A 27,591-nucleotide genomic window follows, 5' to 3' on the forward strand; every position below is an offset into this window, starting at 1 on the left:
CCATATAGGTAAAAATAATAGAACCATTAGCTGCGCTTACGTTTCGCCCGTTAGGAAAACGCTTTCAACTAATCAGGGCGTGACGACAGAACATTACCAAATCACGTTTACTTTCCCCAGTAAAATAGTTTGTTTTAATTAGATTTATATTCATTTATTTATTTTATATATTTTATATAATATAATGAACTACTTAACAGGCTAAGCAAAAAAAAAAAAAAGAAAAATTATATTGTAATTTTTTTTTCTCACAAATGTGTTGTGTGTGTATTTTTTCCATTAATGTTTAAGTAAAACGTTTAAATAAAACGAAAAAATATATATATATTGTTTTGTAGATGTGTTTATGGTATATCATTAGATTTCTCTTTAATCTTAATTGCCATCGCAGGGAGTTTGTGGAAGAATAAGAAAAATCAAACTCGAAATTGAAAAACAAAAAATCGTAACAATAGGGTTTACGAAAAAAAATATAAACAGGAAACAATAACTCGCTTAAATTTAGTTTAAAACATAATACTGAGCAAAAAATGTGTATATTACATTTTGCCTACTAGATTTTTTGCTTTTTTATTTAAAGATATTTTTATATATTAATTAATTGCTCTTCGTTCTGTTTGTTTTTTCATTTTTGCACTGATCTTTAGTATATATATTTTTTAAATATATATCATATTAAGGCCAGTTTTATGTTATCTTTACAAATTTGACTATTTTCATATAATTGTTTTTTTTTTGTGACTGTTTTTGTGTTTCGTGTGGGCGTGTGTGGATTATCACGTTTTTTCTTCAAAAAACAAAAAACTCAATTTACAAAAAAGGGGGGATATTACAATTTTCGTTTAGGGATAGACTATAGTTAAAATACGTTTTAAAATAAAATAACAATTTGTTAGGCATCGTAAACACACACACTGCTGCAGTGTGTGTGCCTCGTGTGTAGGTGTGTGCGTGTGTTTGTATGGTTGTGTTATACCAAGTGTATACGAACGATTTATTTGCAAATCCTAATTTATCGATAATCACATTTTGTTGAATTTCAAATATCTATTTGCTATTTCATCAGTAAAAGCTTTTGGGGCGTACTTATTTGGAAACAAGATATTGACTTTGCCAATATAAATCGATAAAGTAACTACACTTGTTTCTCGATAAGTAAGTATCGATAAATTAACATTTGAAACTAAGGCGTGCATATTAACTAAGTACGAGTGTGCTTACACCTAGACTAACACACAAAAGTTTTGCATTTTTCGGGGTTTCTCACTGCCGTTGCATTATTTGCATTTCGCCCTTTTCGATCTCTTCTCTGTATGTACAAACTAAAGTTAAGCCAAACTCGGTTGGACTTTGAGCTAAATGGTTTCTTTTCTCGCTGGAGCGGGTTTCCGGGTGTGAGGGGTACAAATGTTCTACTACAAAACTACAACCACAAAAGTATGCAACGCGTTCCGGCCTTCTATCGGCGCTAGTTGGTATTGCTTATCGATCACGGAGCGTTTTTGTCGATCGATAGGTATGCTAGTTCAATTTTTATCGATAGTATTTTTCCATTATCTCTTTTTAAATCTTGTTGTCTTTTCATGCATTTGAATCGATGACGCTCCTGATATTTGCTTTCTTTCTCTCTCTCAATCTATCGATAACTTGATGGAATGTGGGGTGTGTGAGGGACTTTCGGGGCTTTGAGGGTGTACTTGGGGGGAGAATAAAACATTTACAGGCGCGTGACCACAATGTCCTCCTCGAGATCGTCCAGCTCGTCGTCGGTCTCCTCGACGCCACCAGGTCCTGCCTCGGCGGCGGCCAAGGCGGCAGCGGCTGCAGCGGCGGCGGCGGCCTCCTTCTCCTTCTCGGCGGCCTCCAGCCTCTCCTGCTTCTTGACCTTGCGTTGCTGCAAAGGATAACGGAAAGATGGTGAGTTCTCGGCGTGTACAAATTTAATAGCCTACTTCTTGGGGTACTTCAAGAATGAATACCCATAGCACTTGAAATAAAATAATCTTGCTATCTAGTACAGTCAGAAAAAAGTATACATGGTTGTATATAGTTTAGTCGATAAATTATCGAAAGCTTGCCTAATTTTGGGCACACTATTTAAGGCGAGACCGAATACAATCTAATAAACGTTTAACAAACAAATTATAGTCACAATCACATAAGTCATACAAAAATAATCACGTATAACCTTGAACTAGTTCTTATAAATGGTCTTATATTTGAATTTTCTTGTACAACAATTTCCCTGCCATAAGTTATCGAAAGCTTGCCTACTTTTGGGCACACTATTCAAGGCAAAACCTAATACAAACCAATAAACATTTAACAAAAAACAAACAAATGGGACATTAAATGATTTATAAATTAAGAGGAAAGTTTAAATTTAAAACGTACATTTTTTACTTTAATAATTTTTAAATACTTGCTTTAAGGTATATTTCGTGGTTTCTCATCAGAATTATAAGTAAAAACGTATACTTAAAATCCACATGACCCATTGATTCCCCGATAATATCACCATTTCCGGACTCACCTTCTTTCTGTAGAGGATCTCGACGATCACATAGCCGATGCAGCCCAGCGTGAGCACCGCCAGCAGGATGTAGAGCTTCATCTGCGTGCAGAGCGTGGTGGCATAGGCGTAGGCAATCACGAATCCGGCGGACTCCCACAGACGGTAGTTGGAGAAGGCGGCCTCCTTGTTCCTGCGGAAGAGCAACCCGTACAGTCCGTTGATCTGCGTCTGCCACACGGCATCGCCGACTCCCCAGAGTCCGGACATTGCGTAGAAGATGATGGGATTGTCGGGATTGGGGCGCCAGAACAACTCAACGGTGATCAGAGTGAAGTGCACGACGGCGCCCAGCACAATGATGGGCGTGCGTCCGATGTACTTCATCACTGAACCGAAGAGGATTGAGCAGAGGGCATTCACCACTCCGAAGCAGATCATCACAAAGCCGATTTTGTTCACTCCCAGGGCACATGCCACATACGCCTGGGTGAAATCGGCTCCAATGAAGGCCTGCTCCATGCCAATAAATACGGTAATGGGTATGAGGAGCTGCAGATTGGGTTTCTTCATTTGACGGAAGGTGGCGGACAGCAGTTGCAGTCCGGACAGCTCAGCCGCCGAGTTGGATCCCTTGCGCTTCTCACCATACCGCTTGAGCGGATCCAGGAAGAAGGCAATGATGCAGACGGCGGCCACAATGCAGGACAGGTAGATCATCGAGATCTCGAAGATCTCATCCTCTGGCGGACGCTCCAGGTTGCCGTGACCGCCGCTTCCGGTGGTGCAGAAGTTGGCACCGCAGTATTGCAGATCCTCATCGCTGATGGTCGTGTTTGAGCTGCTGCTGCCGCCATGGGCGCCGCTGGAGAGGACTGAAAAGGATACGGGGATACCAAGTTAGTAGGGTAAAAAATTAAAACAAAAATCTCTAGCTAGAAAAACATATTTCAGTATGCCCTTAAGAGGCTTAAAAAGCATTCTTAGAACTAATATTCATATTTTCTAGATTTCCGGTTATCGAAAACTACTAAAAATGCACCGTTATCGGCCTCAAATGACGTAGTTTCTAGTTTTATGATCTTTGGTAGCTGCCAAAATCAAAAGCTAATACTTTATTAATTTAAGAGTCTTGGCAATCTTTTCAGTTTTATGATTTGATAAGATTGTCAGTGAGTTTTTGCAATATTTATGACCATTTTAAAGGGAACTTCATATTGTTTTCCTATCTGGCTATAGTAATATGCTCTATTATCAACTCACCCAAGCTGGAGATGAGATTGCCCCAGAGCTCAGCGGATTGCCAGGCCAGGAAGAAGAAGCCGAAGAACCGCACAATAATGGCGTCCACCGCCTGCTCCGTGATCTTGGCATACACTTGTCCCACCTGCGTCAGGTAGGTGGCCTTGGACGCCCACATGGGGGCGGCGCCCATACCCACCAGGATGCCGGCGGGCACCAGGGTGTAGAATCGCGGGAAGAGCTGGAAGGCGATGTAGGGGGCATAGCAGAGCATGCTGCAGACCAGGGTCCACTTGACCGTCAGTTTCCGGATGATCAGCGTGGGCAGGAAGATGCAGGAGACCACCAGGGCGGCATAGATCGCACTCAGCGATACTGTGCCCAGACCGTCCTTTGCGTTTATGGAGGATTGCAGATTGGCCGTACCCTAAGATGGAAAACCCATTTAGCAAATAGTTTGGAAGTGTGATATATCACTAAATTTCGAAATAGTGATAAGCATGCTTTTAATAGATATTATTTATGAAATGTAGATTAACTTGGTAAAATATTAAAAATATTGTTTATACAACAGACAAACAGACAGTACATTACATAAAAAACATATTTTGATTTCTGTTTTAAATTGATTTCATAATATCTCGATTCGATAACAACTTTACTTATCACTTTTTCACAACGTTCGGCAAAAGATTTCGAAATCGTTTTTTTTTTTTGGACTGGCAAAGTTTGGCTCACCTGAAACGCTGTAAACTGCACCATGAAGGCGATCGAGATGATCGAGATATTCTTTAAGATGCGCCATTTCTCGGCCGGATTCAGCACAACTTTCTCTCGCAGCGAGGCGGTGTCGGGCTCGAAACCAGCTTTTGGCTAAAAATAAACGAAAAACAAGCAAAGAAAAGATATCGTAAGCAAAGTGGCAACAACAGATCGGTATTCGTTTTTGGTTGCCGCAGATCTTTGGATCGGAGATCTCCCATCTTCCATCTCGCATCTCGAGGAGGTGCAGCCAGGCGAGGGGCAGTGGATGGATGATCATGATCCTACTTTCTTTCTTATCTCCGCATTTTCGGAGCAGCATTAACTTTCTTGTTATGCCTTCAGATGTTAAGCAAATTTATTTAAATGGTGCTCAATTAAAACTTATTTTCTTTGGGCAGTAAAACAAAATGCACGGCAAGAAATGTGAAGGTAGAAAACTAATAAATGTAAAAAATTTTAATTATAGAAAAAGGCACACATTTCATAAATAACAATTTTTTTAACAGTATCAAAATTATTTAGGCATTTACAAATTTCCAAAGAATTTAAGGAAATTTCCTAATTTGTGATTCTAATATCCAAATTCTATATTTTTACTATATTTACTTATAGAGCATTCCCAGTTCGTCTTTCCCGTTTGCGTCTTTCATTTTCTGGTCTTGTTTGCTGCCCAACGCACTACACAATAATTAATTATTTATGTGTGGGCGCATTTTATGCTTTTAGTTTCTAAAAAAAAACCCCCAGGGAAGAAAAATTTGGACTGATCCGAAATCGAATTTAAAAAAGCCCGCACGCGTTTTGCTCGCGTTTCGCGCGCGTTTTTCGCATTGCGCATGCGTGGCGCGTCCCGTTTTTCGCCTCTATCGCCTGTATCACCTCTAAAACGGCCATCAAAATGGACGTAGTGCCCGGTGAGTCCCCAGAACTGACCGAGAGCAAGACCCGGGCCCAAAGCCACTCCGAAAATGGCGATTTCGCATGCACCGCACAGGGCAAGAAGGTTACATCGGCAGTCAGGGGCGTCGGCTGCGCAAGGGGGTCGGTATAACCCACACGCGTTGTTATGCAAGTCTCCCCAATCGATTACAATTTTTTTTTTCGCTCACTTGCATTTTTGTTTCCACTTGCTGGCAACAATATGGACTTAATTACAGCACATAATAGTTACCGCTGTTCACACGATTTTAAAGTTAAGGAAATCGGCAGATCGGACGATATGAGGGGGGGTTGTAGAGACCCCGTTTTGTTTGTATGCAAATTGCAGACAGATTTCAGATACAAAAATCCCCTCGCTGCCTTATCAGCATAATAAAATTGCATTTAAATTTTTATTAAAAACAAAAACCAAAAAAAATGGCAAACCATTAAAAACGTCAGCAAGCACAAGCACAGGAAAAAAGAGAAATAATACCTGGAACTCTTAAAAATCGCATTTAATTAGCAGGTAAAAACGCAGCAATGCTGAATTAAAAGTTAAGTGAAAAGAGCCAATAAAAGTGCAAGCAGGCTGGAGAAAAACAGAAAGCTTTCGGCCATCGCTCATACGCCCTGTAGTCAGTAATGAAAAAATTGCTAGCATATAAGATTCATAAAAAAAATCCATTATAATCTAATAGTTGTAAAACTCATTTAAAAGGCTAAGCATTTTGCATATTTAATATATTGAAATATATACTAAAAAAAAACCAAGTAATTAACACCCAGTTGGTCAGAGGCTGCATTTTCATGCGAATTGTAATTGAGAATTCCAGCGAAATGTTTTGCTATAATAGGGATTTTCTGCTATCAATTGCAATTGTTACACTGCAAATGCAATATATGCAAATAAATGTGCCATATGCTGTGGCAAGTAGGTGAAAAAAAGTGCATTTAAACATGACAATGCACCAAAAGCCAACTGGAAAACCACTCTCAACTGTCTGTGTTTGTTTTTCCTTGTCAGTGTGTTTGTGGCATGCTTTTCCCGCTAACAGCTGATATTTGATTTTGTTCACCCATTTTTTCTCTAGTTTTTTTTTTCTATTTTTTTTTCTTTCAAAGAAACGGCAAGCGGAGCTTTGAAACAAGTGCGCGTAATAATAATGCCAGTGCACACGGGCCATAATGGCCATAATGATATGCGAGAGTGTTGGCAGCGACGCCGCTAGTTGAGACCGAGACAAACAAAAACCGCCGCAAACCAGTTAAAAGCGGCCAGGTGAGCGGCCGTCGCTTCGAGTGTGGCCGCAGGTGTGCTTAGGTTTTGTATACATTTTCTGAAGTGTGCTTGTTTGTGTGCACCGAAACAAATTTCTGCTCCTTCTTAGCACTCACTAGGTGTTGGGAATTTCAACAACAAACTGTTTGAAAAAATATATTTAAACTCAAGCATGCACGAAATATTCAAGTGCTATTTTATATCACGTTTAGACTATTTAAAAAGAATTTTTTTTAAATTTTAAAATCTGTAAAAAAAAAATGTAAAGAGGAGAGATGATATTCGCCTATAGAACAATCTACCTCATGCTCTTAAAACCATCAGATGTGCGTTTCAGTTTATCTCTAAAATCAAAGAATTTATGCATGCTTAAAGATAGTTGCAAACTTAAACTCATACTCAAATAGTCAACACAACTTTGTTAATTTTTAAGTATTACATTTAAATTATTTATTTTATTTAAAAATTCTTTACTCAAACCGATGTGACTAACGCAATAAATATAAGTCCTTACTATAAGTCCTTAATATAAGTCCTTAGAATATAAATAAATAAATGAAATTAAATGAAATGAAAAGCAAAATTAAATTTTATATATATATTATTCTTGGACCAAAAACATTTAATTTTTTTTCGGTGTAAAGTCTATAAATTCGGCAACATGTTGCCAGCGACCTACTGCAACATGTTGCGCACGCGCTGCTCCGCACGAGATTTGCGTTTTATTTTTAAACGCGGCACGTTTCGTGTTTGCTCTGCCCACATTTCCCCCTGAAATCCCCTTCACTACACCATTTTACATGCCTTTTGGCTTTGGTGTTTTACATACAGCAACGGTCAGCAGAATGGCCTCAAAAAATCCCCGAGAGGGGATTCGTAGAATCATACATATATGACTAAAATTAGATCATAACAGATGATAGTGAAATAAGTGTTATAAACTATATTTTTTGGCCGACGTTATGTCAAGGTAAAAAATGATATATTTTTAAGACTCCTTAATGTATAGATATTTTTGTTTCCAAAAGTATCTAAGAAAATATCTTTAGTAGTTAGGCCATAGAAGACAGTATATCTTTTCCAATATCGTAGAATTATACAAATATGATTGTAAATAGATTATAAGAGATAACAGGGTAAGAATTACATTTTTTTAAGATTCCTTATTGTATAGATATTTTTATTTCAAAAAGTATCTGAGAAAGGTTTTCTTTAGTAGTTAGACCAAAATCTTGGTCTGCTGACCGACGTTGTAAGTTCGTTGTTTGCTGGACGTTCTCTGGTTTCTTTTATAATCTTGCATTATTTTTTTTTGGCTGCTGCGGTTCTGCGTTGACCAACGCGAGGAAAACGAGTTTGGTTTCGATGTCTCTCAAGAACCGATTACAGGGTGGGGCATGGGTATCTCTTGCGAGGGGGTGGGGCCTTTGCAAATTGGCAATATTTTATTATGAAACCTTGTCGGCGCTTTAATTGTGCAATACGTTTTTGTCTGTCGTTAGTTGCTGTTTGTTTGCCTGGTTGGCTTTTAGTTTCTTCTGTTTCTGTTTCTGTTACTTTATTTATTGCCAAATCGGTTGGCCATCAGCTGGCTGGCCAAGTCCGTGGCTAAGACATATCCATAAATATGTGTGTGGGGAGCGCTTTCTGCTGTCACATTTCTTTTTCTGCTTCTCTGCCTTCTTGCGTGGGTCTTTCGAATTTGTGTCTTTGGTTTTTTGATTTTCAGTTTTTGGTTTTTGGTTTTTGGTTTCTTGAGGTGAAATTTATTTCGCCTCATTAAAAGCCAAGGAGTGGCCAAACGAAATGCTAATGATCATCGGATTCAGTTCGCCCGGGTTTTTCGGTTTATTGGACACTTCCTCCCCAACAGGGCCATCATAGAAACTGTGACGCGTGTCATTATAAAACATGATTTCTTTCGCGAAGGCAAACACAGTCATTAACTCAACATCAAAACAATACACTGCTATACAGAAACCAAAGGTAAAAAAAACAAAAAACAAGCAGCCAGACACTCGATAAGTGTAATCCAGCTTATAAGCCATGTGGCTATGGCCAAATGCCTGAATGAATGCCAAAAACGAGACGGCCAACTATGTGGGAATGTGACAACAATTTTCAAGTGGCAGCGCTTATGGTCAATTCGAAAAGTTCTATGCGAGCCCGGGAAATACCCGGTCTGTTTGACTGAAACTTGATCTGGGTGTGTGCAAATGGGGCTGATACCTCCAGCCTGGGTTGGGTATTTCCACTCTAGTCCACTGCTTGCAGAAAGTGCCAAGTTCTTTCAGCAATTAAATCTGATCTAATTGAAATGACTTCCTATATGCTGGTGGGGACTTAAAGACCATTAAATTGGTAAACCAGTTAAGATAACTATGTGCAAACTAGTTGAATTCATTGTAATTACCCTACTAAACCTAATTAACCAACTAATGGACTTCTTCTGTTAAACAACATGGATGAAATGCTGTATTACAGTAGTGCCACTATTTAAATAGTGATAAACTAAGACATTCTATTGGAACTAAGGAACCTTGTTAGCTAGTTTTATGAAACTTGGCGTCCGAAAGCCTTGGGCCGCGCAATAAGAAAAATACAAGGAATTAGTTGGTTATCAACCAACTGAACTAAGTAACGAACTTGGGTTCCCGCCTTATCTTTGGTATAGGATTTTCTGATGCTTTCAAATGTAAAATAATGAGGAAGAGTTGTCATTTAATTATGCAGAACTCGAAATAATAAGCCGCATTTCGTGATTTCTTTTCGCCAGCCTTTGTTTTCAAGATTTGTGGGCCGGTGATTTCATTATGGGTACGTTGACGTGTCCAGCACTTGTTCAAGATGAATGAGGAGGTGGCAGCCAGGTAAGCACTCCCCGGGCAGAGAACTACTTGGGACCCCGGAATCCAGACCCAACCAAAAAAAAAACAAGGCACTACGGAACACTCACCTTGACGGGCTCATCGTTCTCGAAGCCGGCGTTCGTAAAACCAGTCATCTTGCTGGCTCTTTGTGTTCTCCGCTCCCTTTTGTATTTATTTGGGCCTGGTTAATCAATTAACCCAAGGGAAAAGTGCTGCAAAGAGTTAAAAAGAAAGACATGTAAAACCATTAGACGATTATAAAGCCATTTGTTGTGAATGTGAGTGTGCAAAAGCACCCGCCGATCTACCTGTGTGTGTATTCAACGAGGGTAATAACAATAAAAAATAATAATAATAATAATAACATCAATACAGAAAGATTTTCGTTATTGAAAATTGCCTGGACCAAGCCATAATTGTTGGAAATTTCGTAGGCAAATTGATGACACTGACTGCTTGACTGACTGACAGTGTGTGTACATAGTACACAAACATATATATTATACCCCCAGGAACAATTGCGAATCTGTTTGAGATTCAGAAGCATTCTGCCAAAGTCTTCCCCGCTCATTTGGGCCGCGTTCCCATCGGTTGGTTACCAATTTTGCCATTGTCTAATTGTTTTTTATTTCCAACCCCCGCCCCCGTTTCGGCCGCAGTTCAAGTTCATGTTCAATTAATTGCATATTAGGCGGTATCCGAAACTATTATTCAGACCCCTCAACTGAAGCGACAAAACACAATGAAACCCCTGACGACACAAACTAAATACATAAAATACACACTCACAAAAAAAACCAGTAATGATATTAAAAAAAAATTGGGTAAACTTTTTATGGCCAGACATTGGCATAGAAATTCTCAAAGGAAGTAAACAGCAAAAACTAATGATAATCACAATGCTAACAGAAATAAACAAAACTCCAGCATAAAAATGCTAACAACTTTATGACTTATACTGATCGCCGGGTGTGGGTTTCTTTTTACAATTCTCCATAAATTAATATTCATTAATGCTAAGTAGGAAAACTTATAAAACTAAAAGACGAAACGACTTTAGCTGGTGATTAGGATGTTGGCCAGAAATATCGATGGTCTAGCTAGTGATTGCTTTTTGAAGTCACGTGTGGATCAGTGAACTGTTACTAAACAAAAGTTAATTATCTTTTTCGTAGAACTTGATGAATTTTTATTGCCCCGAGACGATAAAGTAAGACTCGTCTCTGTATTTACAAATTTGTATTGATATTTAATGATCCGCTATAAAATTGTGGGTCAATATATTTAGGGGTTCCTTTGAAACTTTAAATGTATTTTCCATATTTAACCTTGAATCCAAGTAAAGTGGGATTTTCTTTGTTAAGTGATTGGCTTAACCATGACATTTTACCATTGTAAAAAGTCAAAAAAGCGTTTTTAATTGTCTCACTTATTCGTTTTCCCATAAATTGACAGACAATGTAAGCTATTACTCTATTAGAAAACCTTTGAGTTATTAGTTCGGACACGACTTAAAACGATCATAATGCAGTCCCAAGTGTCCCAAACATTTGAAAAGTCACCGTGGCTATTCCCTGACTTTATTCGTGATGCAATCCGTGACTCGTCACTGTCCGGCATGTGACTTCACAGCCATTATATATGGGGGGACTTAGTGTTATGACAGTGACAGTTGAGTTTTGGCAGCGTGAACACTGCATTTGATCTAATATTTACATGCATTTGTGGGCACAAAAAGAGTGACTGAAAGGGGGTTAACTATATCCCCACACTATAATCGATTATTGGGTATAAGTATCTGTCTGAAGCCGATTCGGTTCGGTTCGGTTATTATCGCAGATAATACGTCAGATAATACGACGTAGTTTTGGGCCTTTTTGGGGCTTTTTTTTTTGAGTATTTACGCAAAAAATCCAGAAACGAAATCACACGGAACCTGGCCATAATTTATAGTATAACAAATCGTCTGACGTCACCACAACAAACTCGGCTTCGTCTAATGCTAATTATCTTAAAGCCAAACAGCTGTAAAAAATCTATATACATGTGCACAATAGGTATGCCAGAATATTCGCACAGCACGTGTTGGATTTTAGAGCTCTTCAATTAGCCGATTGCCAATACACTATCGGTGGATTTCCCCTGATGATGTATGGGGTAATGAAACCGAAAACGATGCCGGCGATTATATAAAACGTGTATATAGATACACATATGTCTACTATCTATTATCCGCATTTGGCCGGCAATTGCCAGTTCTCCACATTTGAGCCAAAGATTTGTATGGCTGCTGCGTGTGGGTTAATTTGTTATATATATATATTATATAGATATACATATAAAAACGCGACACGCGCCAAACGTCATTAAAAAAAAAGCATTTCAATTTCAATTTCAATTATTATTCTAGCGAAATAACGCACTCATCAAAGTCGGGAACTCCATAACACACGACCCGTCGTCGTCGTCGTCGTACGAGTATTTCCCTTTCCATCGCGTTTCGAAATCGGCTATAGACAATCTGCATTATCTTCGCCGCGCGTAGATCGGGACTTAAGTGGCCTACAAATTGGCTGGTGCCAAAAGTTGTATTGTTATTCGCTCGCTTTTATTTATTATTTCCATTTTGCTACGGGGCCCTTCACCTAAGCTGCCTCTTGGGCTCGAGCTGTGCACGTTTTGGGAATACTCTTAGATAAGCAGAAATATGGTAAGATCTATAACTTATTTTGACTTTAGATTGGTATTCTATAGTTCGAAGGAAAAAGGATTTCAAGGGGTGAAGTTTGATCTTTGTTTTTATAACAACCATATACCATTTAAATAATTTTTTAAGCAAGTTATTTCTTATTTTGATTTTAAATCGGTTTACTGAAGGATAAAACACAACTGTAAAAAAATTCTAAAATACAAAGTAGCTGCTAGAATATTTGTAAAGTCTTTAAAAAAAAATTAAGTATCTGCTCTTTATACATAGACTTATTAAAATTATAAGTCATGAATTTAAATACTTGACACAATTTTAGGCAAGAAATGTATTTGGCAAATAATAACTAATTATTTCTACACAAGACTAGAGGCTTTTCCCCCAACACACGGAACTGTTTCAGTTACCGGAATCAAAAAAAAATCTATGGCATTATTTGTATGCCAGTGGAAAACCTAAAACTGTATACTTTATAGCACTTGTTCAACGAGTTGTATATTTATTTCGTTATAGAGTAACTCAAGTTTGTCGGCTTGCAAATGTCTTGTTTTGATTTTTATTACTACATACTACAATTTTGTTCAAATTGTTATTTTTTGTGCATTCGAATTTGGTTTTTTGTGATGGTTTTTTTTGTTTCTCTCTTTTCAGCTTCGTTTTGTAGTTATAAACTTGGTTTATTGTATTTATAAGCTTTAATACGCTTGAGTTTTTAGGTTGATGGGTTTATGCGACTTTGGCAGGATCTTCACTTTTGCAGAGGGACACACTCACAATTTGGTTTTGGGCGACAAAAAAATGCGGATCCTTCGGGTCGGGACACGGAACTCGTAACTCGGGAACTCGGGAACTCGGGAACTCGAATTTTGGATTTTGAGTTTCGGCCTGAACCTGAGCCTTAACCAAACAAAAGGGAACTCCAAGTGGCCAAGTGGCTGTCTCAGAGCCTCGCAGTACAATGCCAAGAAACTGCGACAACGTGCGAATTTAAAACGAAAAGCACTTTCTAGCTAATTGGAGTGATTAGTGGCAGGCGTCGCTGCCGACGTCGCCGTCGCCACCAGGTAATCGCAAATGGCGGTCCAAGAGCTGGCCAAGATATATGTGGGCAAGGTTATCGCCTGGCCGGAGCTAACTGTAAATAATCGGACAGAGATAGAGATAGGGCGACGACCATACCGCCCCAGCCGCATTATTATATATGTATATATATATATTTTATTTCATTTTTTCCCCTTGGTTAGCTCATTTTGGCCAGATTTTTGTTGCCCGATTTGCGTTTGCCAATTCTGCGAGATAACCGCCGGCGAGAAGAAGCAGCGGCAGGTGTGCACTGGCTGGCAGGTGGGCGTGGCACTTAAATCTTCACTTGCCCACGGGGCGTGTGGCAGGTTTCAGGAGCGGTTCGCTCTCAAAAATAATCTTCTTGAGATGATACATTTCTTTCTTAAATTTTAAGATTTTTCGGGAATTTACAAAAAATATATCATCTTTCTTATAAACGTAGTCCCTTGTAAATATTATAATATTCATATCATCCAGTTCCTATTAAAATGAATTTCCCAGAACTCGAAAATTCAATAATAACCTATATCTGATCATGAAGTACTTTGTTGTCTTGCGTATTCATGCGAACCCTTTCAGATAAATAATGCCGTGTATTAATCGCTTTGGTATCGGCCAGATCTCGACGGATCTGACGGGACAACCGCTCCTGGGCGATAGGGAGAGCTATGGCTCTTCAGCCCGTTTGAAGAACTGAAGAGCTTAGCCGAGACGATAAGATAGGGCGGTTCCAGTTCCAGAAACATATACAACGGCTATTTATTGTCTCTATATGGACGCGACAATAACCGGACCATAAATTCTAATTAATAAACGCGCGCGGCTTGATCGAAGGGCGTTCGGAGGGCGGTGGGTAGTTGGGGTGGTGCGGTTTTCGGTTTTTTGGATGGCTAATGGCTCATCCTATCAAAGAATTCGGTAGCCCGTCTTGTGGTCAACTTATCGCGGTTATTAGCGCGTGATTATGTGGACTGTGATTTTGATGCCGCGATGCCGTCGATCGTAAATATTCGTCGATTCCATATTGATTGGAGCAACGTTACGCGAAAATCCAGGTAATAAAAATTGTGAGTCCACGGGTTTTAGGGACTTTTTTACCTACTGCCACTGGCTACCGTTTTTTCTTTGTTACGTTTAATTACATTCGGTTTATGGCCATTAGTTTCGTGCTCTACGTGGAAGTGGCTCAAGTGCCTATGACTAAGGGGATATCAATAATTTCGGGCACTCGAGAGTCAAGAATCGAGTGACAGGCGCTAATGAAGAATGACGGATGAAATTGCCCCGCAGATAGGGATCAGTATTTCAATAAAAGTGCACTGTCAGAAATAGATGGCAATAATGGCTATTCAATTCTTAAAAAAAATATATATAGTCTGTTTTATATATATATACACTGGTCGGCATATGTATTTTGACAAAACAAAAGTTAAGTATTCTTATAACTTGAATTTACTTCTTGTAAACTATAGGCATCAATGGAAAGGTAATTTAAATGCCGTTTGAATAATACAATACATTTCTTAACCCATTCAGTATTTATTGAAAAGGACGAATTTGTGTAAATCAACTTAAAAATTTTTTTTTTAAATTTTTTCCTCGACTTGAAAACTTAAATTTTTTGATGCAAAAAGTTTCTTCAAACAAAAATAATAGTAACTGCAAAAAGAATTTTTCAAAAATCATTTTTCTTATATTTTTTATGATTTTTTGAAAATGCTGAAAAACAGGCATTTGAGCCATATTTTTCTCTTTTTCATACAAATTTTTTCCGACATTGTCACCTTCAAAAAATCATAAAAAATATAAGCAAAATGATTTTTGAAAAATTCTTTTTGCAGTTACTATTATTTTTGTTTGAAGAAACTTTTTGCATCAAAAAATTTAAGTTTTCAAGTCCAGGAAAAAAGTTTAAAAGTAGATGTTTACACAAATTCGTCCTTTTCAATAAGTACTGAATGGGTTAAGAAATGTATTGTATCATTCAAACGGCATTGAAATTACCTTTCCATTGATGCCAAAGTTTACAAGAAGTAAGTTCTAATTATGAGTATATTTAACTTTTGTTTTGTCAAAATACTTATGCCGACCACTGTATATATATATATATTTTATATTATATGTTCTTTATTATATTTAGAGTATTTACTTATATAAAATAGTTTGTTATATTTCTTATAAATTCTTTTAAATTATATAGAAAGAATAGGGATTTGTTCGCAGTGCAGCTGAATATAGCATAACGATTAGTTGCCAAAAAAGACCATAAAGCGAAGGCATCCCAGACAGCGCCAACTGTCGTCGCACAGCAGTTGTGTCAATAAAAGTATGATGCCCGCGTCGAAGGGTATCGCACTTGACACATGCCTGGGTTTATTCACACACCGATCGGATCGGCCGTAAGTCGGCTATAAAGCTATCAGCCATTAAGCGGATCTGGCCCGAAGGGAAGAGCCAGCTTGCGATCGCGACTCGAAGCCCCACAAAGTATTTGCTATTTGGCTGACCCAGTTTTCGACCCAAAATAAAAAAAAAACCAAATGAAAAATGCCAAGACTGAGGTAAAAAAGAAAACAACACACATCGATTGGCATTGGTGAGCATTTGAATAAGCCCACGATGGCAGAGAAAATTGTTCGTTAAGCTTGGCGTATAATTTCTTAAAAAATAACTGAGCTTGATGTGTAAATCAGTACGAATAAATTCCAAAATATATCTAAGAAAGTGCCGCTTGATAGCTTAGCTTGCAATAATTATTAAGCTCTGCGCTGCAATTATTTAAATGACTTAAAGTGGAATGATCTAATAAATTACAAATTGCGTTTTTATGCACACTCTTTATGCCGTATTAAAATGGTGAAATAAGTGAGTGCCTTTTAAGTGATTATCCTAATGTGGGTGTGCTTCTTTTCCACCCGTACTTTCGATTTAACCACTCAACAAATGCACTTTTACCTGCATAAGTTTTGACGGACCTTTGAGCCAGTTTAGCCAAGATCCCCTTCGAAAACCCATAAATTGCAGTACCACGTTTCATACCACCGCCGTATCAGTCTAATAGATCGTTTAAAATCAATTAATCTTCGATTCGGTGTGTACTTAAGCCCTAAAGCCACGAGAGGCCATCGACATAAGTCAATGGCTGATTGATAGAGACGGCTTATCAATCCGGGTACAACAATGGCAGTCCCATAACGCTTACAACAACCATAGCAAATCGAAGGCTAAACCATTGATAGACGACATAAACAGGAAAAGCCGCCAACTGTGAAATATAATAATGTAAATGGCTGTGTTACCAGGTAACCAAATGGGTTAAAACGAATAACAAATGATGAAATGGGCTCAAATCACCGGCTATTCTTGGCTCCTGCAGTGCGACTTCTATCGATATTGATATTTGATTAATTAAAATTTGTTCGTTCGCTTTTTTTTGGTTTGTGAAGTAAAGTAATCAGGTTTATTGCCAGAAAAATTCACACAATATCCACACACATATGACAATTTTTTGCTGGTCACGTGCATGGATCTCGAGGGGGCTAAAAACAAAAAACGCTGGGAACCCAACTGGTTTTGTCGTCGTCGTCTTACACTCAATTGTGGGCATACACTTTTTGCCCATTTTGCCGCTTTGCTTTTTTGTGGCCATTTGCCTATTTATAGCCAATATTTTTAGCTGCTGATTTCATTTCATTAGTGGAGTGTCCGATACTCGAGTCGCCTATATATGTATTTTAATTAAAGTAACAACACAAATCGCTTAAGTGACCAGCGAACCGCCGACCAGCGACAAATTGTCTAAGGGGATTTGCAGATTGCGGCACACACGTCGTATGCGCGATTTGTGTAGATCTTTTGCAGATAGACCCACACATTAGCCATCGGATTTTGGAGGGTGAAATTCCAGTTCTGATTAGGCACTCGATGGACTGAATTCTACGAGATGTTTCTACAGGAAATTAGAATTGGCCAGCCAACCAGCCAACGAAATTGATAACGGAAAAGTGGTAATTAAAAATTATTTATAAGAGTTGAAGACTCAAAAAACACAGGCTAAAGCGAAGGTAACAGCTTTTATATATGTTATAATATCTGTATGTTATGAGCGTAGCCAAAATAACCAGCTTCAAAGTTGGCCAAAACCGCAAAATGGTTTCGCTTTGTTGGCTGTCGGCCGAGTTGATTGAACCGGCCAAACGCAATTGTATGACAATTACTTAATAACAACACGGTTCCACACATTTGGCTGTATCTCAATGTGATACAATTAAAATCTTGGCTTTTAATTGTTGCCGAATGTCAACGAGATTGCCACAAAGGCGGATTGATTTTGAGATTTGATACGGAGGCCCTAATAACAGTTAATCTGCGAGGGGGGCCAAAGCGATTTGCATTGTGTGGGGCAAATTGAAAATGGGAAAAAAGCGGTGAAAAACCAAAAAAAAAAAACATTAAAAAAAATATGGCCACAAATCAGAGAGATCAGAAAACAAAACAGAAAATAATAAAAACATCGAGAGAAAAAAAGATTCTCCCAGGCAAAAATCACAGTGAAATTAACACGCAACTGTGCACACAATAATCGTATTAATAACAATGATTTCCAGAGTCCCTCGGGCCATACATCATATATATATGTATATATATATGTTATGTATGGGCATTATTTTGTTTTTCATATTATATGAACTAAGGCTCGGGTTAGCCAATTTCCGCCCCGCCAATTTGAGCCTCGTCGAGTGGGTTCGCGTGATTTGCCTGGCCATAAAATATTATATTGGTATAACCAGGCTGTAATCGGCATGCCCCGTCGTATTTCATATATCATATATGCCATTTGCCATTTGCCATATAAATACCCAGTTCGCCTGTGCGGGATCGCAGGAATCAGAAATCAGAAATCACGACTTAATCAAATTTAAATTGATTGATTTGGCGGCGGCCGTAAAGATTACTGCACGCGGCTATAAATCGATTGATTCGTATCGCATCGCTACTGATAGCTCGTTTATAGAGCGTTATACAATAAAAATGTGCCATAAATATATAGCCGGGATTAGGTCCCAAAGAGGAAGTGACTCTTAAGAGAGACCCATGGTCTGGGGGAAAATCCGGCACTCAAAAGGGTTCGGCAGGTGTTCAGCGAAAGTGAAAGGTTCTAGAAAGTGTGCGAGCAGCCTTTGGAACCAGTCTAGTCTCAAGAAAATAATATATCACCTAGTATTGGCCGCACGAAAGGTCAAGTTCCTTCAGTTTAAAAATAGTTTCGTCTTTTACTTTGCTTTTTTCCTGCTCTTGCTGAGGTTCAAGAATACTTCTCTATAATTTTAAATATTTAAAAGCGAACCCAACAAACAAATGCATTCGGCGTTCGGTAAGAGAAATCTCTTTCTCTTTGCATCAAGTATACGCAGCGTTGCGCTGCCCGGGCAAACATTGCTCATACGCCGCGTGTGTTTTTTGCACATCTTGGCCAACTGCTTCCCACAGCAGCGAAAAATAAACAAAACACAAAAAAAAACCCAACAAATCACCGCATAATACAGCAAACTGAACTAAAAATGGCCAAGACCGAGACCTTCGTCCGCGATTAGAATGCAATTAGTGGCAGCAAGCGCACAGCAAACACACAAATAATAAAAATAAAAAATTGCGAAAAAAGTGTTCTAACAAAACATTGCGTTGAGCTTCATTTTCATTCTGTTCAATTTCAATTCAATTTTTTACCCTGCCCGCTACAGTTTCGTTTTCAGTTAGTTGTCGTTTTCCTTTTTTTTTTCTCCCCATTTGCTCTGGCTTTTTTTTTTATCTGTCATAATAACTTCCGCTTCAGTCTCTTTACGATCGTAAGAATAATTAGAGGCGACTATACGAGCGATACAGAACCGAGTTCTTTACTTAACCCACATTGTTTTGCTCATGAAATTTATTTTCGGCAAAGAATTTGGCGTGAAAAGATTATGGTTGGAAAATAATGCCTTGTCACCTGTCTGCTTTTATTTTTGTAGCGAAATAAATCAGAAATCGCTAAGGGTCTCTCTAAAATACACTCATTATATAAGAATGCATACGATTTTTATTGTAGAAATAATCCTAAAAGTAATTTAAGGGAAAAAGTTTTCAAATACCAATTTTGTGGGTATATTTTTTTTTTAGGGCTGTCACAAGGGCAGTATTATCATCTCCCCGAACGAAACTTATAAATGCCTCCTAAATAAAGTGAATGCTAGAATTTAAGCGTGAACAGATTGCTAGAGAAATAATGCCTTGTCACCTGTCCGTTTGTATTTATTCGACGAATAAATCAAAAATCACAAATCCGCCTCTGCCTTTTTTTTTGGTCATTAAGTGTTTGCTCAGCCTGCGGCTTAAACTCAATTGTTTGGGTTTTTGGTATTTCTACGCTTTTGTCTGTGTTTTTCTGCGTCGCAAAACATGGGTCTTTCCCAAGCCGGTTGATCAAAAATGAAGAAAAGAAGAAAACAAAAAAAAAAAAAGGGGGCATAATGGGACATAATGAGCGCTGTTATATAATCGCAGAGCACATCAAAGTTCAATGTTTGTCATTGAGACGCTTCTAGCACTATCATATCACTCTGTGATATTATGAAATGCGAGTGGGAATACGAATACGAAATCTTATCTACCAGCGGGCACGAGTTTGGATGCTATATACCCGTATTCGGATTCCGAATCGGATTCGGGCTCATCAGCTACGTGGCCGGTCATATGGTGGCTCTTATCGCAGGGAGCTGGTAATTATTTGGCTATAAATAACAATAAAAACCTGATCATAAAACTCACAGCGCACCCCTTATCACGATAATGATCGCTGGCCGGTTGGCTACCGTGTTTCTTCAGTACCTCTCTATTTGTATTCCCCTATATCATTTCCCCCATATGTGAATTAAATCCGAGATTGAGCCTGTTAATGGAAAGTTTTGACTCGGTCTTGGAAGTTTTCCCAGCGCCTTGAAACTCCGATTCTAGAGGTTAAAAGCGGGCTCATGTTTTTTTCATTCACAAAAGAAACTCGTCAGCGTCAACAAAAGGAAACCCACAAACATGTATGTGATCCATATATATCAACATATAAATTCGTATTGGATGTAAACAAGTTTTAGTTTTATTTTTGTCACCGATCATGGTTGCCGCCGTTCGAGCCTTATGCAATGATGGCTTTGGATTGTATCATCAATTTTATCAAATATCATCAAAAATAGCCAGAAAAAGGGTTCTAAATCAATGAATTTATAATTACCATTGTCTGTATTAAGCTTAAGTCTAGTAAAATAATATCTTCAGGATGTTTCATAACTAAATAAATTTAAGAAACGAGATTACCCCCTTAACAGCATCTAAATAAAATCTTATCAAGTGTTATAATCCATTAAAATAATAATCTCAGCAATTGTTTGTCTAGAGTGTTAAATTGTAGAATTTATCTGGCAGCCTTGCAAAAGTAGGTATAACATTACAATTAAATTAAATATATAGAGCAGCCATAAATTATGTAATAAATAAAAGCGGGGATTAGAGCTAAAAAGCAGTGTGTGCGCGTTTTAAAAGAGGTGAATAAGTGGCGCATTTTATCAGATATTATTCTCCTTATTTAATCATTCTATAACGAGTTCCGGGAAAATAAACGATTACGTGCAAACATGAATTTCAGTGAATTCTATAGTTCGGGCACGATTGTCAAGCCGCTTTTTAGCCCAGTTGTTGATATGTTTTTTACCACGACCACATTGTGTTAACCAGTTTCGCTAACTTCTTTATCAAGTTGGGAGTGGAGTGGAGTAGAGCAGTCTGCGATGCAAATCGAGGGAATCGCTTGACTAATTACACCATGATGTCTAGATTCAAATTGACGATGGTGATGAAGATGGGCGCGCCTGTTTGCCGTGTTGCCAACTTTAATGAAGTGATAACACACACACAGTGTCCGGGCCAAGAAGACGCTCCAATTTGGCATTTTTGCGGCGATGCTAATTTGCAGTTTACATAAACTTGATTTGCCCAGTGTATTAACGAGACGGCAGTCAATATTTGCCGGCCATTTGGCACTGGTCGTGCCAACGAGGATGCGTCCACGGGGCGGATGAGTAATAAAGTCAAGCTGCCTTCGCTTTTTGTCTTCGGGCTGTCATTCAAGGCGAAGTCGTTGTGTAAACGATCCCAACACGATATCAACAACAGATATAGCTGCCATATAGCAGATATAGCAGCCACAGAAGTCACTCGCTATTATCAGCATTGTGATTTTTGTTTTGTTTTTTGTTTTTTGTTTTATATCCGCAACGTCAACAGCCCCAAAAAAAGTGAGTAAATAATATATATTTACCTATAGGAAAATTATCAAAACAATCAAAAATTTTAAAAAAATGAATGTTTAGCCAACAACAAGGTGCCAACTATATATAAACCCATAAGCTCCAATTTTTTCCTAGTCGAGTCCATAATTTAAGTTGCCGCCATTTTTATCGCTTTGTCGGCTATATTTTTGATTGATTAATGACCGACTATCTGAGAAACTCGTTCGTCATTAAGAACAATAATTCGGGTATTTGTTTTCATCTATTTTAAATGATGATTATTCCAGGGGTGTTCAATTTATGGCCATGTTTGGGAGTAGGAGCGTGTATTTATGGCCCAGTTCCTGATCCGCAAGTTGATATTTTGAATGACAAGAATTTATGATTGCTTATTCTAAGGATTTTTTCATAAAAATAAATTATGTTTCTTGATTTGCTGCATTAATTAGTTTCCAGTTTGCTTGAAAATAGTTTGCCATGACAATTGAAATCTTTTTGCTACAAAGTAACCCGATCAAGGTTTGATAGTTATAATATCAAGATGTTTTCATCGTAATAAAGTAATTTGATTTTAATTAATTTTCAGCAATCAACAAAATTGTTAAATATTTCAAACAATTGTTATTAAGAATATTAACTGATTGCTTGCAAAAAACTGACTAAAATTCCCATCGTTGAATATTCAGTTATGTAATTGTTTAGTTTATAGTTTAATTAAGCAACCAATTTTAATTGCCTGCAAAGCGTTGAATTAATTGCTCGGATATATATTTTTGGTTGGATAATTATAAAGCGGATAATTAAATAAGTCTTAATAAATCTGGTAAGTATAATCGTGTTCTATTGCCCATACCGTTATGAATTTTTACAATTATTGCGCTACGTATTGTGCCATAAATATTTCATAATTAAAAATAGAGTTTGATTTGTATCTGTGTTTGCCTGTGCTTGCTGCTTGATGTTTTTTTCTATACTTTTTTGCGGAAGTGCATTGATTTTCCACTCAAGTGGGCACTTGACTCGCCGCTGTCGTCATGAATTGATTTTCTCACCTTTATTTACTTAACTTTTTCAGCTTCTCCTCTCGCTGCGCGCGGAGCTCGAAAAATGTTAATTAGTTTTTTCCCCGGCGGCCAGCACTTTTAATTAGAACTTAGTATTAGTATTTCCGTTTGTCAGCGGCAGTTGTTTCTAGGTGATTTGTTATCGCAACATTTATGCAAATTGCGATTGCAAGTGGGCAATTTGTGTGCGGAAATCCGCTTGCAACGCATCTTCATGCGACTTGGCTTTCGGGAAAAAACTCGAAAAAAAAGCGAAAAAGGCGCTAAAGCGCGCTTGTAGATCTCAGTGAAAGTTTTCTATGCTGAGACGGGGCGCCAGATGTGAGCTGCCTGCCATATAAGCCATATAAGCCATACAAGATATATATATTTAGGCCCCGTAAGCCACCGACGCCGATTGACAAGCTGCGCATGCGCGGCCATCGCTTAAATAACGCCCCTGTATCTGCATCACGCATGCCAAAATTCAAAATCCCGAGTCCCGCCCGAGGCCTCCAAGTCCCCCGATCCCAGATCCCAAAAAGTATCTATCAGATACACCGCGTCACACTGCCATAGATGGGCGTGTGGGTGTGGACCACCCACAAAATGCCATTTGTGCCAAATTATCCGACATAACGATGTGAGGTGTACGTAAGGAAATTCAACTGCCTGTTTTCAAAACTGATCACGACCCAAATATTTCCTGCGGAATCTTGACATGATCCAGTTAAAAAATTTGATTTCAATTTGTCTATGCTCTATCTGGCAATCACTTATAATATCTTTGATTTTATTTAAATAATGTAAGTTTATATGGCAAGTATTTATTGAATATTGTATCTAGGACATGAGTTTTGATTAGTATAGCTTACATTACTGTTAATATTTTCAGTGTCATTAACAAAAGTCGCCCTTCATTTGAAAGTTGTTCACTTTCTTTAGTTGAAAGTCGTTTTACAATAGGCAAGTGAAAAGTGATTATCGTAAGCTTGGCCACAAATAAATTGGGTGCAAAAAATTGGGTTGTAACACAAAGTGGCCGTATTTCAACATTTTTTAAGGGATTACTCAAAGCCCACACATAACTCAAATGTTTTGTGTGTGAATAATAAAAATAGCGAATATTTTAAGAGAATGCTGTCCCCAATAGGCTAACATAGGCCGTATCGGATCGGTCTAAACCAACTTGTGCGCCTCACTTAAGGGGGGAACAACCCCATTTGCCACGCCCACTTGGCTTTCATTAGAATTGCCTAACAACTTCCACTTTTGCTTTTTTTGGTTCCATTATATTTTTATTTCTATTTCGCTTTGTTTTGGGTCCCACTAAGCCGCAAAGTTTATGCAATTTGTTTATTTATATTTGCGACAGCCAGTTGTTTTGGGTCTTGGGTTTTTCGCCCCTGCAAATGAATTCTCATTCTTAAGACGGTTTGCTGTATTTTTACAAAATGATTAATAGTTGCAAATAATGTCTAAGTGCTTTGATTAATCTCAAAGAATTGCAATATTGAGATAGGTTATTTAAATGTATTCATTTTTGAAAGAATTTACACTTATATAATTTGCTTGCATTATATAAGGGTCGTTTTATGTTTATTGTCAGGTACTGAATAATTTGAATTATAACATTTTTTAAAATCAAAAATGTTTTGGGCTTACAAAATTAACTACACCCAAAAGAATGTCCTAAATTTGACATGTTATTTAAATTAAAATATTTATAAGGATAAAGAAATAAAATGTAGTATTATTATTATACGAATTTACAAAAAGTATCGCCTTTACGTAACACATCTAATATTTAAGGCCCCAGAAATTGTATTCTTCTCTGCAATGCTATCGAACCCGCCTTATAAGCTAAACCTTCTAAAAATCCCGGGGGATCCTTGTAATACAGTTAAATAGGCCCCTCGACTTACCGTTATTTGTGGATCTCTTATACGAGAGAGCGACTCCCAGGCGTCACTGTGTGTGTGTGTGTGTGTGTGCTTGTGTTCGGGGTGCGTGTGTGTGTGTGCGCGAGCGTGTGTGAACGGCCCAAAAAACAGGATGCGCTGCTTTGCCGCTTAACGAAAAAAAATGCACTTCCGTCTTTTAATGCGTTCGCCTTTGTATGGGTGAGCGCGTTTTGGGATTCCTGAATTATGATGTTATTGTTATTATTTTGTTTATTGTTTTTATTTTTGGCAATTAAATGTTATGTAATTGGACTTTGTCGCTTTTTTTTTTTTTGTTTTTGTTCTGGACTTCGAAGCAGGAAGCTTAAGAGGGGGCTTTGGGGCGAATGGTTTACATTTCCGTTCGAAAAAAAAATGGATCCGAAAAAAAAAGTCACGAGGATATCGGAGGATCACCAAGAAAGTCACATTCGGCTATGTAGTTTACTATTTATTTATGGTGCGTTGGATTAATTTTAATTTTTTTTTTTTATTTCGTTTTAACGGAGAGAGGCAAAAAGCACACGACCAACTTGAAAACGCACTAAAACGGTATTAAAAGCCGAGACTAAAATTAACTTTGCAAGTAATTTACAAGCCGGAGCCGAAAAGCCGAAGTTGAAAAGCCCGAGCCGAAGTTTGCCGAAAGAGCGAGGCGTGAGAGGCGCGAGAGGAGAGACGAGACGAGACGAGAGGCGAGAGCGCCCGAGAGTTCACTTCACTTCTTGGCTTGTTGTTGTTGCTGTTGTTGTTGTTGTTGCCTTGTCTTGTCACAGATCGTTATTATAATTGTTGTTGTTGCGGGGGAGAGCGATGCGATGAGATGCGATGCCCTTGTTGTTGTTGTTGCTGTTGTTGCTGTTCTTGTTGCTGCTGCTGCGATGCCAGATAGTGGATAATGGCAAAAAATCAGCTAAAATCAGGCAAAATCAGCTGCTCGTTATCGCTCTCGAGTGTGCTGGTGGGCCAAACGTTGATCGCTGGCCGTTCGCTTGGGAATGATGTTGGCTTAAAGCCCGGCGCTACGTAATATACGCTCAGATCCTGTTTGCATGCCGTCGACGTCGCTGCCAGCGTCGCTGTCGGCTGCAGAAGAGCGCGGCGCAAAGAGATCCAAACGAGAGGAGAGAAGAGAGAGCACAGAGATCACGAGCTTTTTTTTTTTTTGTCTTACATTTCGGCCCACCTCGCACAGTGGGCCAAAAGCGGAAAATGCCAGTTGGCCGTTTGCCCAGTAAAAAAAAAAATTGAATCAAATTGTTTTGGTAAACATTAGCCACTTGGCAATTTGCCTATTACGTTTTAACGAATCAAATATATAAATGAAGAGCAAAATAACATGTTCACAAATATTACAAGAACCTATTTAAAGAATCGTAAGAATTTGAAGATCGCGAAGATCTTTCTCTTTCGAAAACGAATTTCGAATTTTACTGTCTTATTTGAGATTCGTAGAAGATCATCAGTATGTTTGACCAACAAATTAGTCTAATCAAATTGATTTGGCAAATATTTCCTAGCTGGCAAATTGCCTATTACGTTTTACAAATCAAATATAAATAATATAAAAATGATTAATTTTAATCAGAGGCAGAGCGTTCTGTTTTTCTCACATTTGCTTGTTTATTAGACATTTGCTGAACAAATTTAACTTAATCAAATTGATTTGGTAAACGGTAGCCACTTGGCAAGTGGCCCATAACGTTTTTTCAAATCAAATATAAATAAAATGCCGTCAAAGAGAAAAGCTTTAAGAAATGTAATGAAAGGTATTATTTTTTCCGATATTTATTCATCCTAACCTTGAATTTTATATTTTTATTCACTTAAAATACTTTTTTAAATAATCTTTAATGCCAAGTGGATTTTTAAAGTGTTTTTACAAACTAAATACTAAATATAATTAATTTACTTTTTCGAATGGTTCAGTTTATTTATAATATACCATCGCTTGTTAGATAAATGAAAATAGTTCTGAAGGCGAAAACGTGCCGAGTACATTGTTATTATGTACATTTTCTACAAATATTCAGAGCACATTTGTGAAATTGCTTTTTATTTTTCGAACAGTGTTTTTGTGATAAGGTAATTGACTGAATTGGAGTTTATGACTTTGGGCCCACTGTGCGGAAGTCGACGTGTTGTTGTTGTTTCGCAGATCGCCAGCCAATCGCTTCGAGCGGCGCTTTTCAACTTTCATTAGAAATTATCGGATGCCCACGCCACGCCCACTTTCGTGGAGTACCTACATATATCCAGATGTGTGTGTGTGCGGGGATATATTGGAAATTGGATTTAGCGGCAGCGATATCGCCACCTCCCCCGACCCTAAAACACCCCCTCCCTGATTTTAGCACATCTTAATTCGATAATTGCCAATAATTGCCGTTAATGAAGGGGATGAGACAACAATTGGCGCAACGCCATTGATAAATCGAGGGATATGATATAGGGAGGGGGGTATCAGAAATATGGGTTTTTCGTGGCTGCAATTGTTTGGGGAAAAACGACAAACAAACGGGCGGATGGACAAACAAAACAAAAGCCCCCCCCAACTTCCAATGAGACCATATATGTATGGGCAAAAACAAAAGAGCCAGACAAGCCGTCAAGCAATTTTTATCGTTTCATTTTTAATTTATGAATTATTTATTTGTTTGCTTAAACGAACGACGATGTCGTTTTTTGTCGTCTTCCCATCGCTTCTCGGTTTTTGTGTCTCAATTTCGGTATTCCGACGTCACTATATGGATATGATATCGATATGAACGAGTAAGAGTATATTGATGTTGATAAACAGATGCGGGACCATCCAAATATACATATGAATGTAGATGAATACATCTATATAATCGAACAATCGCTTACCATATCCGCAATGTTTTGGCCTTCTTGCTGCTCGAGAACCTAAAGAACATTTGTTCGAGCG

The 27,591-nt window shown here is 38.1% G+C and overlaps 1 protein-coding gene across 2 annotated transcripts; it reads right to left on the reverse strand.

Moving 5' to 3' along the window:
- Positions 1 to 325: 325 nt before the first annotated feature.
- Positions 326 to 25,662, reverse strand: LOC119555893 (UNC93-like protein). Of its 2 annotated transcripts, none has more exons than XM_037867558.1 (6): positions 24,645 to 25,662; positions 9,676 to 9,801; positions 4,493 to 4,627; positions 3,776 to 4,181; positions 2,534 to 3,387; positions 326 to 1,894 (listed from the first exon to the last, which is right to left on the reverse strand). In XM_037867558.1, the coding sequence occupies exons 2-6, from the start codon at positions 9,721 to 9,723 to the stop codon at positions 1,718 to 1,720; spliced, it is 1,620 nt and encodes a 539-aa protein (XP_037723486.1). In that variant the 5' UTR covers positions 9,724 to 9,801; positions 24,645 to 25,662; the 3' UTR covers positions 326 to 1,717. The 2 variants fall into 2 exon arrangements, with proteins under 2 accessions (XP_037723486.1, XP_037723487.1); XM_037867559.1 differs by lacking the exon at positions 24,645 to 25,662 and adding an exon at positions 13,071 to 13,240.
- Between the last annotated feature and the right edge of the window lie 1,929 nt (positions 25,663 to 27,591).

This window comes from Drosophila subpulchrella, chromosome X (genome assembly GCF_014743375.2).
Source record: "Drosophila subpulchrella strain 33 F10 #4 breed RU33 chromosome X, RU_Dsub_v1.1 Primary Assembly, whole genome shotgun sequence".
NCBI lineage: Eukaryota > Metazoa > Arthropoda > Insecta > Diptera > Drosophilidae > Drosophila > Drosophila subpulchrella.

What these genes read in the sequence shown, in the direction of transcription:
- LOC119555893 (XM_037867558.1), bottom strand. Translation starts at nt 9,723, where the DNA reads ATGACTGGTTTTACGAACGCCGGCTTCGAGAACGATGAGCCCGTCAAG. An exon ending in TGCAGTTTACAGCGTTTCAG is followed by an intron (nt 4,182 to 4,492) that starts GTGAGCCAAACT and finishes TTTCCATCTTAG; the next exon opens with GGTACGGCCAATCTGCAATC. An exon ending in CAATCTCATCTCCAGCTTGG is followed by an intron (nt 3,388 to 3,775) that starts GTGAGTTGATAA and finishes TATCCTTTTCAG; the next exon opens with TCCTCTCCAGCGGCGCCCAT.